The sequence below is a fragment of the Cantharellus anzutake genome, assembly GCF_015039405.1.
Source record: "Cantharellus anzutake strain C23 chromosome Unknown EI90scaffold_14, whole genome shotgun sequence".
Classification (NCBI taxonomy): Eukaryota; Fungi; Basidiomycota; class Agaricomycetes; order Cantharellales; family Hydnaceae; genus Cantharellus; species Cantharellus anzutake.
Window position 1 is genome coordinate 1,102,017 of NW_024066964.1, and position 13,191 is coordinate 1,115,207.

Consider the following 13,191-nt stretch of genomic DNA (forward strand, 5'->3'; position numbering starts at 1 on the left):
CCACGGGAGGGCCTCGTGACGTGTTTTCCTGGAACAACATCGACGTTGTTTGTCCAAGAAGAAATGGCTAACCCCCGATCTGCAACCGTGGTGCGGAACACGAGCGAGACGAAAATCAATTGTTTCATTGACTTGGACGGAGACCCATCAATTCCTCGGCAGATCAAAGTCTCTACTGGAATTGGTTTTCTGGATCACGTCCGTCTCAGAATTGTCACCAATTTGCCTGGCTTAAATTGACATCTGTGCTTCCAGATGTTTCATGCCCTCTCGAAACATGCAGGAATCACGTTAGAACTGAGATGCAAGGGGGATCTGGAGATCGATGATCACCACACAGCAGATATGTTATACTCAAACTCATAGGTATATCTAATCCTAATTGTAGTGTGTCGCATTGCTTCATCACAAGACTGTGCCCTAGCTCTTGGCGAAGCTTTCAAAGAAGCTCTCGGAGTGCGCCGAGGAATTCGAAGATATGGATGCGGATACGCGCCGCTCGATGAAGTAAGCAAGAGATCGTTCAGATAATGGTCGAATTCTTTTCAAGGTAGATTTCATCAGGCTCTGTCTCGGGCAGTTCTCGATATCTCATCGAGGCCGTATTGCGTCGTCAACCTTGGCCTTAAGCGCGAGAAGATTGGCGATTTGTCTACTGAAATGATTCCACATGTCATCCATTCATTCGCTATGGCGGCTGAGGTTACTCTCCATGTAGATTGCCTAAGAGGAGAGAATGATCATCATAGGGAAGTACTACTCACAGACTTGAGGTGATTTCACGTATTCATGGTATATTTTAGGTCTGAGTCGGCATTCAAAGCTATCGCATTGGCAATACGTGAAGCAATAGAGCGTACGGGTGACAATGAAGTCCCGAGCACCAAAGGAGTTCTGTGAACGCATTACGTGTCAAAATTGGATTGTGTGTTGTGATGAAATGTTTATTTGTTGTACAGTATTGCCTACTGTTGAAATCGGGGCCCCATAAATTAGATTCGCAGGTTCGCATGCTTTGCGATCGCGATGGGCTTTGTATCTCCCGATGCTGGTAGCGGCCGAGCACGGACTTATGAACATGCCTACAAATCGATTCTTGCATCTCGCCGGCGTTTCCCTTCTACTTCTGCTGCATCCGTGATCTTGCTTGTTCCTCCAGAGGTGGACGCGCTCTGTGCCGCACGCATACTCTCGACGCTGTTTAAGCAGGACGATGTTGGGTATCGCATAATCCCTGTCTCAGGTTATCAGCACCTTGAAGAAATCCGAGATGAGCTTGTCACTAACCAAGAGGTGAGCGATGCACTCGAGGCGCAGTATCATAAACCAACCTTCGGCTTCGGCGAAGCTGCATACACTTATCTTAATAAACATTGGTTCCCTTCTCGATCTTCCTTCCTCGGACTGGTTCGGCGATTTCAATTCCAATGTGGCAATACATGTCGTCGACTCTACACGTCCTCAAAATTTATCGAGTCTTTTTGGTACAACTCCAGAAGCCCAGCGGATCACGGTCTGGGATGATGGTAGCGCCAGGAACCTATCGGAGGTTCAAGCAGCATACGAGTCCATGGAGGTATAACTGTACTTCCGAGTTGATTAATAAACAACTTCTATTCTTTACTGATGATATTGCCATCGGGAGATGTATCCAGGGTCCGACTCATCGGGGTCAGATTCAGAAGATGACAGCGAGGATTATGATGGAGAGAGTGTCCAGGGGTCGGGCAATGATGATATATTCTCTTCAAACTCGAACGGTGATTCGCGCCTGCCGCCGCGGCGACGCCGACGTTTGGATGCAAGTGCGGTCAGTTCCTCCCCATACTTTCAATAATCTATCGATAATCAACTCTCCCAAAGCAAAATGCCGGTCCGTCTCGACTTCAACGGGAAGAATACCGGGCCAGACTGGACAAGCATTATTCCTCCGGTATTTGGTATGGTCAGAGTGCGTCTGGAATTATCTATGCACTATCCACGATGTTGGACAGAGCTGATAATGGTTTGTTGTGGCGGGTATTCTTGGGCACCATTAATGAACCAGTTCGCTGACCAGTTCCGAATTAGGCTCGCCATCCTGGGCTCACCCACCAGTATTCATCTTTTCGAATTCCGCGGGATCGCTACGAGGGGTATCACGCGATTTTTAACGATGAAGTGGCGCGGCTGAATTTGAGTGTTCCACAACCCACCGAATTGAACCCTGATGATCAAGCGATTCGTACATGCCACGAATTCCGATTCAGCTTGTTCCGTCAATGGAATTTGTATGATGCTATGTTTCATTCAAGTTACGTAGCTAATAAGCTCGGGATATGGCAAGAAAGAGGCAGGAATCGCCTTCAAGGTCTTTTGGCCAAGATGGGGTATGTTGCCAGCAATGATCATTTTCCCCCTTATCAAAGTTGCCGAAGGTTCGCCCTCCAGCAGGCTCAACAGGCATATCAACACATGGACATGGATCTTAGACACTCTCTAGGGCAAAGGCTGGAGAACATTGCTCCAGAGTACGGACTTTTGGAATTGACCTACCCTTCTTTCCTCCGATCCTACGGGTTTCGCTCCCAGCCCTTGCCGGCTTCTGACGTCGTGGAAAGCGTATCTGCTTTGCTTCAGGCCGCCGGTGGAGTTCGCATTGAAGTAGAGTCAGAGAGTGGTCAAGGAGGTGGCGAATGGTTTGGCGGGACACATATATGGGACATGGGCTTGAAACTGGATAAGCCCTCTCGCCGAGCGGAACTGGAGCCTTGGGGATACGCATGATGATCTCGGAAACCGCGATAACGACAAGGAGGAAGGCAGTAATGACATTGAGCAATGGTGGATGAAGAATTTTTGGTCAGCGTTCGATGCCTTGAGCGACGAGTTAGTGCTGTGTACTTCGAAGCACTGTTAGACTGACGGCTTTTCGTTACCTAGTTTAACGCTCGTTCAAAGAGCAGTGCCGCTTTCTAAAGCGCTGCATCGTGCAGTTGTACGGCAAGGCTCCGCGCTCATCGACAAACGTGTAGTACGGACATATCGTTCCTTCAAACTCGCTACAGTAAAGGAGGGCCAGATGTGCAGACTTTTTGTCAACCAGGCACGCTTTCCCGCCTAGGGCTTTGGCTATCCGAGGTGCTTCGTGATCGTCAAGCAAACATGAACGATCGCAGTACGAGGAGACTCCCAGTGTTGGTGGCCTGCCTCAATCAGGCCGAAGACAGTTTTCTTGTTGTGGGTGTCCCAGCAACAACCGAGGAGGGGGATGTTAGGAAAAAGTAACTGCCAAAAGACCACCGAAGACTCCGCTGACTGCTCCGTATAGCCATTTCGGTGTTGCTTTCATAGAAGCGAAGGAACGCTCGAACGCTCGAACGCGCCAGGGAGGGACATTTGATACCAGTGTTATCGAAGTGAAGAAAGAGGACTTCACAACCTTCCTCGAAGAACTTCAACTCATATGTTGACCAATTTTCTGCAGAATGAACCTTTACCACGTTGTACTGTGTTATTCGAAGTATCTTTCCATCAATGGGGCCAATAAATTATTACTGCGTGTTCACTCTAAACAATATCCCACAACTCCTCCATCGCACAGCAAAACTATTGTAATCCACTGAGAATTCTTTCGTACGAATGTTGCCTTGCATGATGACTTACCCTACCGCAAGCAACCTGTTCCAAATGCAAGTAATCACCGGGTTTCCAGTGTGCGAAGCATCACTTACCGACGCGGAAAGTGCATAATCGCTGATAGATATTTTTTCGTCCACAATATGATCAGCGAAACTGTCCTTCCTAAAAGCGGGGCACTTTCAAATGACCTGCGCTTGTTCCTTGTTACGTGGTAAAATGCTTACCCCCGTGCCATTGCCCCAACAAATATGGCTATGGAATGCGTCTCAGGAAGGCTGGTAAGTATTGAGATAGGCGAACTGTCTTTGCGTCACCGGATAACGCTGGAATGCGATCAGGAAATACCAATGATTCTAATTTTACACTTACTAATCTTATGAGTGTTCATGGGAGATGGTCGGTGACAGGGTTCTGCAAGACATTAGCTTCGCCTAAAGAGATGTAGACAAGCCAAGCTTACACGAATAACTTTTAGCAACTTTTCGGAAGTATTGACTCCGCGTATACTTAGTCTATGCAGTAGTTGGACTGGGGAAGAGATATCCATTTTAGTTGCTCCCTTTGACCTGGCGAGATTAAGTCCTACCCATCAAGCCCGAAAAACGCTTAAACGTTCTCGGTATTCTGATGTGAGGATTTACTTCAATAAGTACGTCCTTCGCCGTGTGGATGTAAACTTGTAATCGACCCGCTTTGTTCAATGGGGAGTCTAGAGAGTGAGAAGGCACTTTTGTCCCATCACGAATTAGTTGTGAAGGCCCCAAGGGAATAGTGCACTTTACCTGATGGGTAATGTCCGGGCGTGCATCCGCAATATCTCTCCCAGTTTTGGCTAGTATACCTTGATGATCGTCACAATTGAGGAGAGCATATTTAACGTCCTTCCCTGAAGCCCACCCGGTGTTGACTTGGTAGGCCTCAAGACAGGCTTGCTCAAGGACCACAATAAGGCGTCTTGTGTTATGCTTTTCATGGGTAGTGCGGGGGATTGATGCTTGGATGGGTATTAAAGAGGGGTTGGCATTGATTGGTGCACGCCAGGCTTTTGATGCCGGAAGGGGCTTGGTCAAACGCTCTGGGCCAGCATTTCCAAGCCCCTCTTGGGGTAGATGCACTCCATCTACAGCGTCGTACCTGCCATCGTCCTCAGCCATCTCCAAATCATCGACATTCTCGGCCCCATCACTTTCATGAATTGAGCCATTGCCTGCTTCGCTTTGGGCCCGGGGAACATACTCAAACTTGCCGTTCCGGGAGCGATTCACGGACCGAGGGTCAGATTGAGAAATGGAGTGCCGTCTAATTTTGCGAGCGAAAGGCATAATGAAGTTTTTTTGGACAGGGAATGAGCGTGTGAAATACGTGGCTGTGATGTTGCCCTGATGGTATTCGTTAGCAGCTCTTTTTCCATTGCTCGCCGTTCCCTTCTCCGTCATCGAGTTTTACAGAGGCAAGGGATCCATGGAGCTCATGGATTGCGCCAATTTCATGGGGTATGGTTGCATTCAACACCGGAACGTGCTCCGAATAATTTTGGGTTAGCCATTCACGTGGAAAGCGGCAGCACTCTTCATTGCCACTGGTGGTGGATTGTGGTATTACTTCACGACTGAGAAGGCGAAAATGCTGGAAAAGAGACGTGCGTGTGCTTCTCTTTTCCACACGCAAGACCGTCCACGCTAAATCTCACTAAGAACAAGAGTTAGCTACCGCGAGCTATGGGAAAGCTAAAATCGGTGGTCCTTTCTCTTTGATAACGCATGAAGGCAAGCGGTGCACAGAGAAAGACTTAATGGGGCATTGGAGTTTGCTTTACTTTGGGTTCACAAATTGCCCCGACATTTGCCCTGATGAGCTTGATAAGATGGGTTCTGTTGTAGACTCTCTAGGTATGTTCCCTGTTATTCGTGTGGATGCCTTTCAGCCCTTGTCATACCTAATTCTAATACCAGACAGAGAGTTTGGAAAGATCGTGCAGCCGGTGTTTATTTCTTGCGATCCGAGACGGGATACCGTTCAGCGGACGGCCGCATATGTTAAAGGTACAGCAAACCCAGTGCTTCAAGATGTCCGTTGAGTACTCACACCAACCATAACAGACTTCCATCCTCGGTTAATCGGGCTTACAGGAGACTACGAGGCCGTCAAAGCAACATGCAAGGCGTTCCGGGTTTATTTCTCGACACCACCCGACACAAAGCCTGGGGATGATTACCTTGTGGATCACTCGATCTTTTTTTACCTTATGAATCCAGCGGGAGAATTCGTCGATGCATATGGGAAAAGTCAAACAGCGGAGACGATTCGGTCGAAAGTAGCAGAGGCTATAAGTCAATGGCAGACATCCAGGGCATAATTAGTACACAGGGGAATGGCTCCACGATGTTGTAATAATGCGAGTGATGTTTAGCTTTCTTCCCCACTCAACGCTTGGAGCTTCTGCTTCGACAGGGCTTTCATTCGGCGTATGTAGCTAGGAAAGAGAGGTTCAGAGTGATGCTTAGATGTCGGATCGATATGGGTCAATCGTACTCATCATATTGGCACCTAAAAGGAGACGTCGTCTTCTCACTAGAGCAAGTGTGTGAACAGGTTGGCTTACTTTTCATACGCATGTCTTAACATGGATACCATAATGTGAACAAGCAGGGTAATAGGGAGAGATTAATCAATCCGATCACCTTTCATGTTCACATTCCCAAGGAGCATAGTTGTTGGTACGTCGGCACTTATTCAAGGGTACGAGCAACCTGAATGAACCGGGGTGAGTGAGACTAGGAACCATTGTTGGATAGGGGTGCGACCAACGTAGAGCAATGGTCACGGTAACCCAGGGGAAGCTTGGCATTTTTGGACTCTGTCTGCGATGCTGTTAAAGAAGTCATTATTTGGGTGGTGGCTTACCACGGCAAAACCCGGGACACTCCGGTTTACTGATTCCAAACTTGTGTAACAGCGCATCCTCCGCTAGCGGCATTGCCACTACGAAGGGCCCTTTGGCTAACGCTCAGAGGATAAGAGGATCCCTTCTTTTTCTCTTTGAAACACATTGTTTATATTTGTGTCTGCTGTGCACACTTACATATTGTGTACAGGTACATCGTGCAAAGCACCCTATCTCAGCCATGACCAGACTAGGCAGGATACCAGCCTTTATTAATACCTTAGTTTCAGCACAACATGGAATCTCGCCCCTAGTCCTGAAGTCTGCCCTCTTGCTGAGCCTTCCGAATTGGATTCGCTCCTAGTCCAGATTTCTCGAGGCGATCAAACAAGACAAAGAGCCGCTCCGCTTCCTGTTCTTTCTCCTCGTCAGTCATATCAACACCGCTGTTGTCTCGTATAGGCGCGTTCGTTCCAGTGATAGGGTTCAACAGATTGCCATGTGAATCGTACTCTGTTGTGGGTGCTGACATGATGCCTTTCGAGTACAAGAAACCTGCTGCGTTCCCGTAGCCAATTTGGGCAGAAAGTTCTGCCGCTGAGGAAGTATTCGTCAGATGGAAATCAAAGTTTAAGTGTTTCAGTTACCATCTTGGTTGCACAAACAAAATAGAAGCTCGGACGTTGTTTCTTTGAGATGGGGATGATGAATGGAAGTCATCATACGAATGAATAAACCTAGCACATCTCTCCGCTTCTCAAGAGGATGTGACCGATCCCTGTGACACATTGAGCATATGGTTCACTGAGGCTAATGAATCCACACACAAATCCCTCGGAAGCACCCATTGACGTACTCGAGCGCGTGCTTCGTTATTTTCTTTAACCAGGCGTGTAAGGATGATTGGCAGTGGGACTACCAATTCATCCAGTACTACTCCATTCTCACGGCATTTTCTCCGAACTTTGAGGTCGTCTGGATCATATTCCACGTAAAAGTGTAACGTTCTCTCGAGTAGTTTGTAAAGCCTCTCAAGAATATCGACCCCATCGGCTTTAGGAACAAATGGCGCATCCCCAGGGGGCATGCTGGAACACTGGGGGGTTGATGCTGAAGATTCACATAGCAAAGTTGCCGGAAGGTGAATTAAAACGTGCAATAGATGAGTCATGGGCGGCTGGAGGGGAGGTGAGGTTGGAGGGAGTGTGTCGAATATTTCGAGCAGAGTAGGGACCAAACTGAAGGGCTCCATGAGCATAGATACCGGCTGCCAACGGGTTGGACGCACATTGTAAACTGATCGTCCCAAAAGTCCCCGAGCACATGCTCGGAGCCGTCGGCAGGTTTTTGCGACTCATTGCCCTTCATTCTTGGATAGTGTGTCATTAAATTAAATGTGACCTTCAATAAGTCGATCAAACTTTCTTTCCCAAATGAATACTGGGCTCTTAGATTACGGTACGAAGCTGGTAGGGCCTGAGAAGCGTTTTGATATGTGGGTAATAGCCGCAAATGGATGGTGCGAACTCACCACCGCTAACCCGCGAATTAGCCCCTTCTCAATCAAGAGTGAGATAAAGGGTGTTGGTTTGAGTGTCACCAAAAAAAGAATACGGGCGAGAAGGAAGAGACGCTCGCTTGAAAGGGGTTTCTGGGTGACGTTTAGTAAGTCGCCGATGCCCCGGAATGAGACTTCATCCTAACCTTCAATTCCTCAAGTGCTAATTGACCACCGCCCAGATCAAGCCAAGCTTTGCTTCCAGCGTCATTGAGAAGGAGAGCATTTGCAATACATCTAAGCGCTTGATTCACAACGTCCACCGAGTATTGGGTCGCTGGCTCGACACCAAGTTGTAAAGAGATCCGAAGTGCTGTTACCAGCCTGTTGGGTTCGGCTTGAAAATTAAGAGTAGATAAAGCTCACATGAATGACCACGGATGATACATCCTCTTGGCGTCCCAATGCCTTGACAGCTGACAATGCTGCCTCCACGTCTGCAAGGAAGCTATCGATGCATCTCAAGTTTGGAATAATAAAAAATCTAACCTTGATGCGAGAGACGCGAAGTGCTGGTGACATGCGCGATATCCGTGAGCAGGAGATCGGCAAGTGTGCGACGACTGTCTGAATCCCATCCTGCCGTGGGAGCTGTTAGCGGTTGATCAGAATTGGTCCCAAGACAATCGCACAGAATTGGCTCTCACAATTTGTAATCAGATGAAGAGTTGCATGCACCGTGGATCGGGCAGTGGAACGGTCGAACGTCTTGTACGCGGCTAGGATGTCAGTCATGGGAAGGATCCGAAAGAGGGTTGTGTGACAAGCATGAGTCACCTAGCGACAGCAACAGCTGCTCCCGAATTTTACACTTCTAGTTCGCGCCCAAGTCGCAAAGTTATTTTTGAGGGGCGTGGGGGCCAGGAATGTACAAGTGTAACTCGACTAAAATACAGAGGCTATATGGGGGATACCGAGCAATCATCATAGTTGTGAGCATCAACCTATATATGCACTGGGATCACTGGTTGCGTCCAAAATAGGCCCAAGTTCCTCAAATGTATCTTTCAACGCTGCGCCGAGTAGATCCCGATACGACTTTGCGTCGCTTCAAGTTAGTCCCAGACAGCAAAATCATTTGTCGTATCACTCACCTCGATGGCTGCTAATTTCCCCTTGATGAACTGATTTTCTGCCGCTGCACGCTCAATCCGTTCTTTGGTAACGAGATGCGGATTTCGATTCAAGTCAACGTCTCTGTGTTCAGTGAGCGATCATGTTTCCATCAAGCTATGTATGACTACCTCACCGCAAAACTTGCATAGGAATTCGACTCGACAAAACATCTTTCATTGCGTCCAGTTGCTTGAATTGTGTAATGATATCGGATCTGCGTTGCAAAGTGAATGAGCTCAGACGTGAATCGTGTGGCCGTCCTTGAAATTTCTGGGGTCTCACATTTTCATTGCCACTCGGCCATTTGGGTCATCCTCAGGTTGAGGGGGTTGGACGTCCTGAGCACACACAGAGAGTTCGAGTAGCGAGTACGTGAGACTTCGGAGACTTGATTGCAGTGTTCCGAGAGGTCCATCAGCTGTTTCTGAGGATCTCTCAGTGTTTGTTGGAGGCGCAACAGTGTTTTGGGGAGAGTGGTTGGCCCCCCTCAGTGGTGTGGGCATTACAGTTGGGAGTGCTGGCGGTTGGGGGTTTCGATGATTATAGTTGTTTCACTGTCAGCCTTGGTCTGTCCCTGGATTCCCACGACGAGCGATGACTTTTATACGAGCTCATGGGACAGAACTCAAACGTCCTCCACCGGAATCGTTTGGCTTAAGTTATAACACGACTACATATAACACATCGATGGCGCAGAATTCTTACATCACCATTTTTGTCGCTACAGTGCTTATGACAATCTCTCGTACTCGTTTGGTGTCCGCAATGCTTTTGATATATGTTGGGCTATTCCCAAGGGAGCTTGGTGGAAGGTAGGACTGATTGATCTTGTAATACTGTGTGTCATCGTCTGTCAAGGTGGCTCGCATGCTTGATAGTGCGGGGGGCTGACCTTCGATACCAATCCCCAATCTGTGATGTCGCTTAGATGGGTCAAAGGAAGCACGTCACCCTGAACTATGGATCTCATGCTCTCATATAAACCGTCGTCCTGGCGAGAAGGACCAGACGTCCAATTCTCCACTCTGACAAGAATAATCGACGTCGTCGAATTACTAATGCCGAATCGCCTGATTGATTCCGTGATCTGCATATGTATATAATGTAGGGGACGGTTGGTCGGGTCCCAAGACAGGTACGCACGTTGTTGCTCGGGTTCAGAGCAAACAGGATTTCAGAATGAACGCTCTTGGTTCGAAGTTGGTTACTTTGGAATGAAAGGATGGCATGAAGCACTGCGGTCTGCAAGTGAAGCGAGTCTATGATCTGAGACGTTCCATGCTTCAGTACAAACTTGATTGGGAGTGGATGTTCAAGCTGACGGGGGCGGCGTCTATAAACGCAAAATTAACGGCGGCCCTTTCCACGTCGCCTGCTTCGCCAGGCGTAGATGCCGCGCTGACCAGGCGAGCTCTTATCGCGCTAGAATTCTTGACGTTGGTAAAGAGACACACATGTACATGGGCGAGTCCTGGATACGCCCAGGATTGCGCCGCCATTGACGAATGGATGATTGAATTGGGTTATGTGTTGCATTTATTTGCGGTGCTCTGCTTACACTTTCAGAAAATAACAAATTTAATTTCTTCTATCCCTTTCATGCTTTCTTGGTTATCGACGTTTAGCTGCTTATTCGCAGCGCTCTGCCTGTCGTCAGCCGCACCCGTTGAGTCCAAGGACGAGTTGTTTTCACTCAATGAAAGAGATTTTCGAACCTCTACCTCTCGAGGCCTGTGGTTTGTCATATAAATCACTCCGCCTACCTCTGCTGATTCATACCTAATCACAGGTTTATCGAATTCTTCAGTCCACATTGCGGTGTGTGCCAGGCCCACCCCTGCCCTAACACTTGACCTGAATGATGTTCTCTGTGTGTGGTGTGTGGTTTGAATCATAGTGCATTGCAAACGTTTCCGTCCTACTTGGGAGCAAATGGTCTCGGACAAGGCCTCTTATAGGGCCTTTGGGTTTAACATGGCTCAGGTTGATTGCATTGCCAATGGAGGTGTGTGCTTGCGACGACGGACCGCCCTCGAGCAGTTTTCCAACACCTTCAATGGCGCCCCCCAGATCTTTGTCATGCGATGGATGTGGAATACTATCCCCAATTGTCTCTGTACGTCCAGATTCAGCTGCTTGTTCTTCTCTAGTGACAAATGCTTCAACCATTCATTCAGGTATAGAGACGGTGAGCTGGTGGAAGTGTACAAAGCAGATACCGCCGCGGAAGAGCTTTCGGCATACATAGATCGGCAAGTACAAGAGTTTTCGAGAAGAAATATCAAAAACGTTGGCACTCCAATCCGCGTTCCTAACGAGCTGGGGAACGTTTCTCGACTGGACTCGCAGTCTTTCGATGCTGCAATAAGTGAAGGACCACTTTTTGTAAAGATGTTTGCTCCTTGGTGTGTGTCCTGGTGGTCTGCGTCTCACGTTCTCTAATTTACTTCGCAGGTGTGGTCATTGTAACAAGTTAGCCCCAGGTAACGCATCTTATATGTGATATTGCATTATCGAACATCCCTGTGCTACAGTGTGGGACCAACTTGCGAGCCATATGAAAGGTGTCATCACCATAGCGGAGGTTAATTGCGATGATAATGCAAGCCTATGCAACCGAGAGGATGTTGAGGGCTACCCGACCCTTTTCCTGTGAGATTGTTGTGAGGTTTTCCCACATCGGCTGACTTTCATTATCAGCTATCAGAATGGGAAAAAGGTCACGTATCGCGATAGTAGAAGTTTGACCGATCTCGAAAGTTGGATTGTAAGAGCAGTTACTACAGCACGGTAAGAGGTAATGATTACTGACGTTTGCATCGTGGCTTTAATAATTCCCTGCAGCGGGTTGACGCGACTCGAGCTGGACGCTTTGGAAGATGCTGTTAAAAAAGAGCCTGTCGTTTTCGCCTACTTCAAGTCCCCTGTCTCATCCGAAAAGGAATATGTGCGTGTGTTCTTTGCTCCTGGTTCCCAGTTCTCCAGTCTAAGGCTTCTGTGTAGTCAATCGTCTTGGAGGCGGCGCGGTCTCAGTTGGGAGGACCACCTGTATATTTGGTGGAGAGCCCGCAGGCCTTCCGTCGATTTTCGATTGATGCCGGCAAAGGATCGCACCTCTTCCTTTTTAGGGATTTCATCAGCAGACCAGCCGACAGACTAGATCTCACTGCACTTATCATACCAGATGCGTTGCAATTGTGGATGACCAATCGCCGGTTCCCTAGTGCCTTTGAGCTCACATCGGGGAATTTTCAAGATGTGATGCGTGCCGATACAGTCCAACACGTTTTACTGGTCGCTGTACATAGGTCGCAGGGACCAGCAACAGAACAGTTGCTTTTGGAGCTTAGCAACACTTGGAAGACTCAATCCCACTCCCATCCTACATTCTTCGTTTGGATGGATGTCGATAGATGGGATTCTTGGCTACGTCGTATGTATGGTTTCCAGCAAGACAAAACACCGTTGGTCGTGATAACGAATCACAAGGTGCGGCTGTGATTCCTTTTCCTCACGTTTGGCCCTTATGATATTCTTTAGCAACTGATTTATTACGACGTGAATGGTTCAAATCAGCCATTGGAATTGCAAAATGACAAACTCGTGCGCGCCCTGAATGAAGTCTTCTCTGGCAAATTGCTAGCAAAACACAGTTAGTGGCATTCTTCGAGGCAGTGTGTACTTATCACACCTTCCTTTTCAGGTGAAAATGTGTTCGAGCGATTGCTTCGGGTGAGTTGCATTGGGCGAACATCTGCGTGAACATCGTTGACCTGTGTTATAGTCCACACAAGAAAGCCTGACCCCTCTGATCACCCTCCGCACATTTTTGGTTGCAATTTCGAGTTCGTGCATTCTGTTTATTATATATGTTTATCTACGCAGAGGAGTTGTTCGGCCAGTCTTGAAATACAGGAAAGATAAAGGTAATTCTCGATTAGACTAGTACACTGTTTTGTAGATGATGTGCATCCATACGACATACCAAATGACATGGACGCTATGAGTGGTG

At 48.0% G+C, this 13,191-nt stretch overlaps 9 protein-coding genes across 9 annotated transcripts; 4 read left to right on the forward strand and 5 right to left on the reverse strand.

Moving 5' to 3' along the window:
* Positions 1–63: 63 nt before the first annotated feature.
* On the forward strand, positions 64–900 carry EI90DRAFT_3144922 (imidazoleglycerol phosphate dehydratase; the record flags this gene model as incomplete). Its single annotated transcript, XM_039065205.1, has 5 exons — positions 64–198; positions 256–347; positions 477–507; positions 565–773; positions 804–900. The coding sequence occupies 5 exons, from the start codon at positions 64–66 to the stop codon at positions 898–900; spliced, it is 564 nt and encodes a 187-aa protein (XP_038918419.1).
* Positions 734–3,555, forward strand: EI90DRAFT_3280130 (CDC45 family). Its single transcript, XM_039066734.1, has 11 exons — positions 734–749; positions 804–1,293; positions 1,349–1,576; positions 1,646–1,810; positions 1,864–2,019; positions 2,071–2,369; positions 2,418–2,678; positions 2,725–2,868; positions 2,923–3,046; positions 3,070–3,263; positions 3,311–3,555. Exons 2-11 carry the CDS (start codon positions 1,027–1,029, stop codon positions 3,450–3,452), a joined length of 1,980 nt encoding a protein of 659 aa, XP_038918420.1. The 5' UTR covers positions 734–749; positions 804–1,026; the 3' UTR covers positions 3,453–3,555.
* A 450-nt stretch (positions 3,556–4,005) lies between these two features.
* Positions 4,006–4,943, reverse strand: EI90DRAFT_3120863 (Alpha/beta knot methyltransferase; the record flags this gene model as incomplete). The annotated part of the gene is made up of 3 exons (XM_039063341.1): positions 4,006–4,032; positions 4,082–4,149; positions 4,208–4,943. 3 exons carry the CDS (start codon positions 4,941–4,943, stop codon positions 4,006–4,008), a joined length of 831 nt encoding a protein of 276 aa, XP_038918421.1.
* A 60-nt stretch (positions 4,944–5,003) lies between these two features.
* Positions 5,004–6,094, forward strand: EI90DRAFT_3153152 (h-sco1; the record flags this gene model as incomplete). Its single annotated transcript, XM_039065851.1, has 5 exons — positions 5,004–5,114; positions 5,164–5,260; positions 5,316–5,510; positions 5,574–5,663; positions 5,721–6,094. The coding sequence occupies 5 exons, from the start codon at positions 5,004–5,006 to the stop codon at positions 5,975–5,977; spliced, it is 750 nt and encodes a 249-aa protein (XP_038918422.1). The 3' UTR covers positions 5,978–6,094.
* EI90DRAFT_388537 (NADH-ubiquinone oxidoreductase B18 subunit-domain-containing protein) lies at positions 5,857–6,656 on the reverse strand. Its single transcript, XM_039067559.1, has 6 exons — positions 6,526–6,656; positions 6,430–6,461; positions 6,303–6,371; positions 6,224–6,238; positions 6,154–6,168; positions 5,857–6,094 (listed from the first exon to the last, which is right to left on the reverse strand). Exons 1-6 carry the CDS (start codon positions 6,580–6,582, stop codon positions 6,028–6,030), a joined length of 255 nt encoding a protein of 84 aa, XP_038918423.1. The 5' UTR covers positions 6,583–6,656; the 3' UTR covers positions 5,857–6,027.
* A 159-nt stretch (positions 6,657–6,815) lies between these two features.
* Positions 6,816–8,798, reverse strand: EI90DRAFT_3120865 (guanine nucleotide exchange factor; the record flags this gene model as incomplete). The annotated part of the gene is made up of 9 exons (XM_039063342.1): positions 6,816–7,102; positions 7,153–7,283; positions 7,333–7,743; positions 7,794–7,981; positions 8,037–8,156; positions 8,210–8,344; positions 8,430–8,500; positions 8,553–8,654; positions 8,711–8,798. The coding sequence occupies 9 exons, from the start codon at positions 8,796–8,798 to the stop codon at positions 6,816–6,818; spliced, it is 1,533 nt and encodes a 510-aa protein (XP_038918424.1).
* A 257-nt stretch (positions 8,799–9,055) lies between these two features.
* On the reverse strand, positions 9,056–9,577 carry EI90DRAFT_3049155 (uncharacterized protein). The gene is made up of 2 exons (XM_039059669.1): positions 9,313–9,577; positions 9,056–9,260 (listed from the first exon to the last, which is right to left on the reverse strand). The coding sequence occupies exons 1-2, from the start codon at positions 9,354–9,356 to the stop codon at positions 9,119–9,121; spliced, it is 186 nt and encodes a 61-aa protein (XP_038918425.1). The 5' UTR covers positions 9,357–9,577; the 3' UTR covers positions 9,056–9,118.
* A 303-nt stretch (positions 9,578–9,880) lies between these two features.
* EI90DRAFT_2913892 (kinase binding protein CGI-121-domain-containing protein) lies at positions 9,881–10,678 on the reverse strand (the record flags this gene model as incomplete). The annotated part of the gene is made up of 4 exons (XM_039054512.1): positions 9,881–10,015; positions 10,072–10,266; positions 10,323–10,445; positions 10,502–10,678. 4 exons carry the CDS (start codon positions 10,676–10,678, stop codon positions 9,881–9,883), a joined length of 630 nt encoding a protein of 209 aa, XP_038918426.1.
* On the forward strand, positions 10,562–13,191 carry EI90DRAFT_2969934 (thioredoxin-like protein). Its single transcript, XM_039055671.1, has 13 exons — positions 10,562–10,915; positions 10,969–10,997; positions 11,077–11,184; positions 11,250–11,295; positions 11,357–11,584; positions 11,634–11,662; positions 11,714–11,831; positions 11,880–11,969; positions 12,024–12,126; positions 12,183–12,668; positions 12,720–12,831; positions 12,883–12,911; positions 12,964–13,191. The coding sequence occupies exons 1-13, from the start codon at positions 10,689–10,691 to the stop codon at positions 13,123–13,125; spliced, it is 1,767 nt and encodes a 588-aa protein (XP_038918427.1). The 5' UTR covers positions 10,562–10,688; the 3' UTR covers positions 13,126–13,191.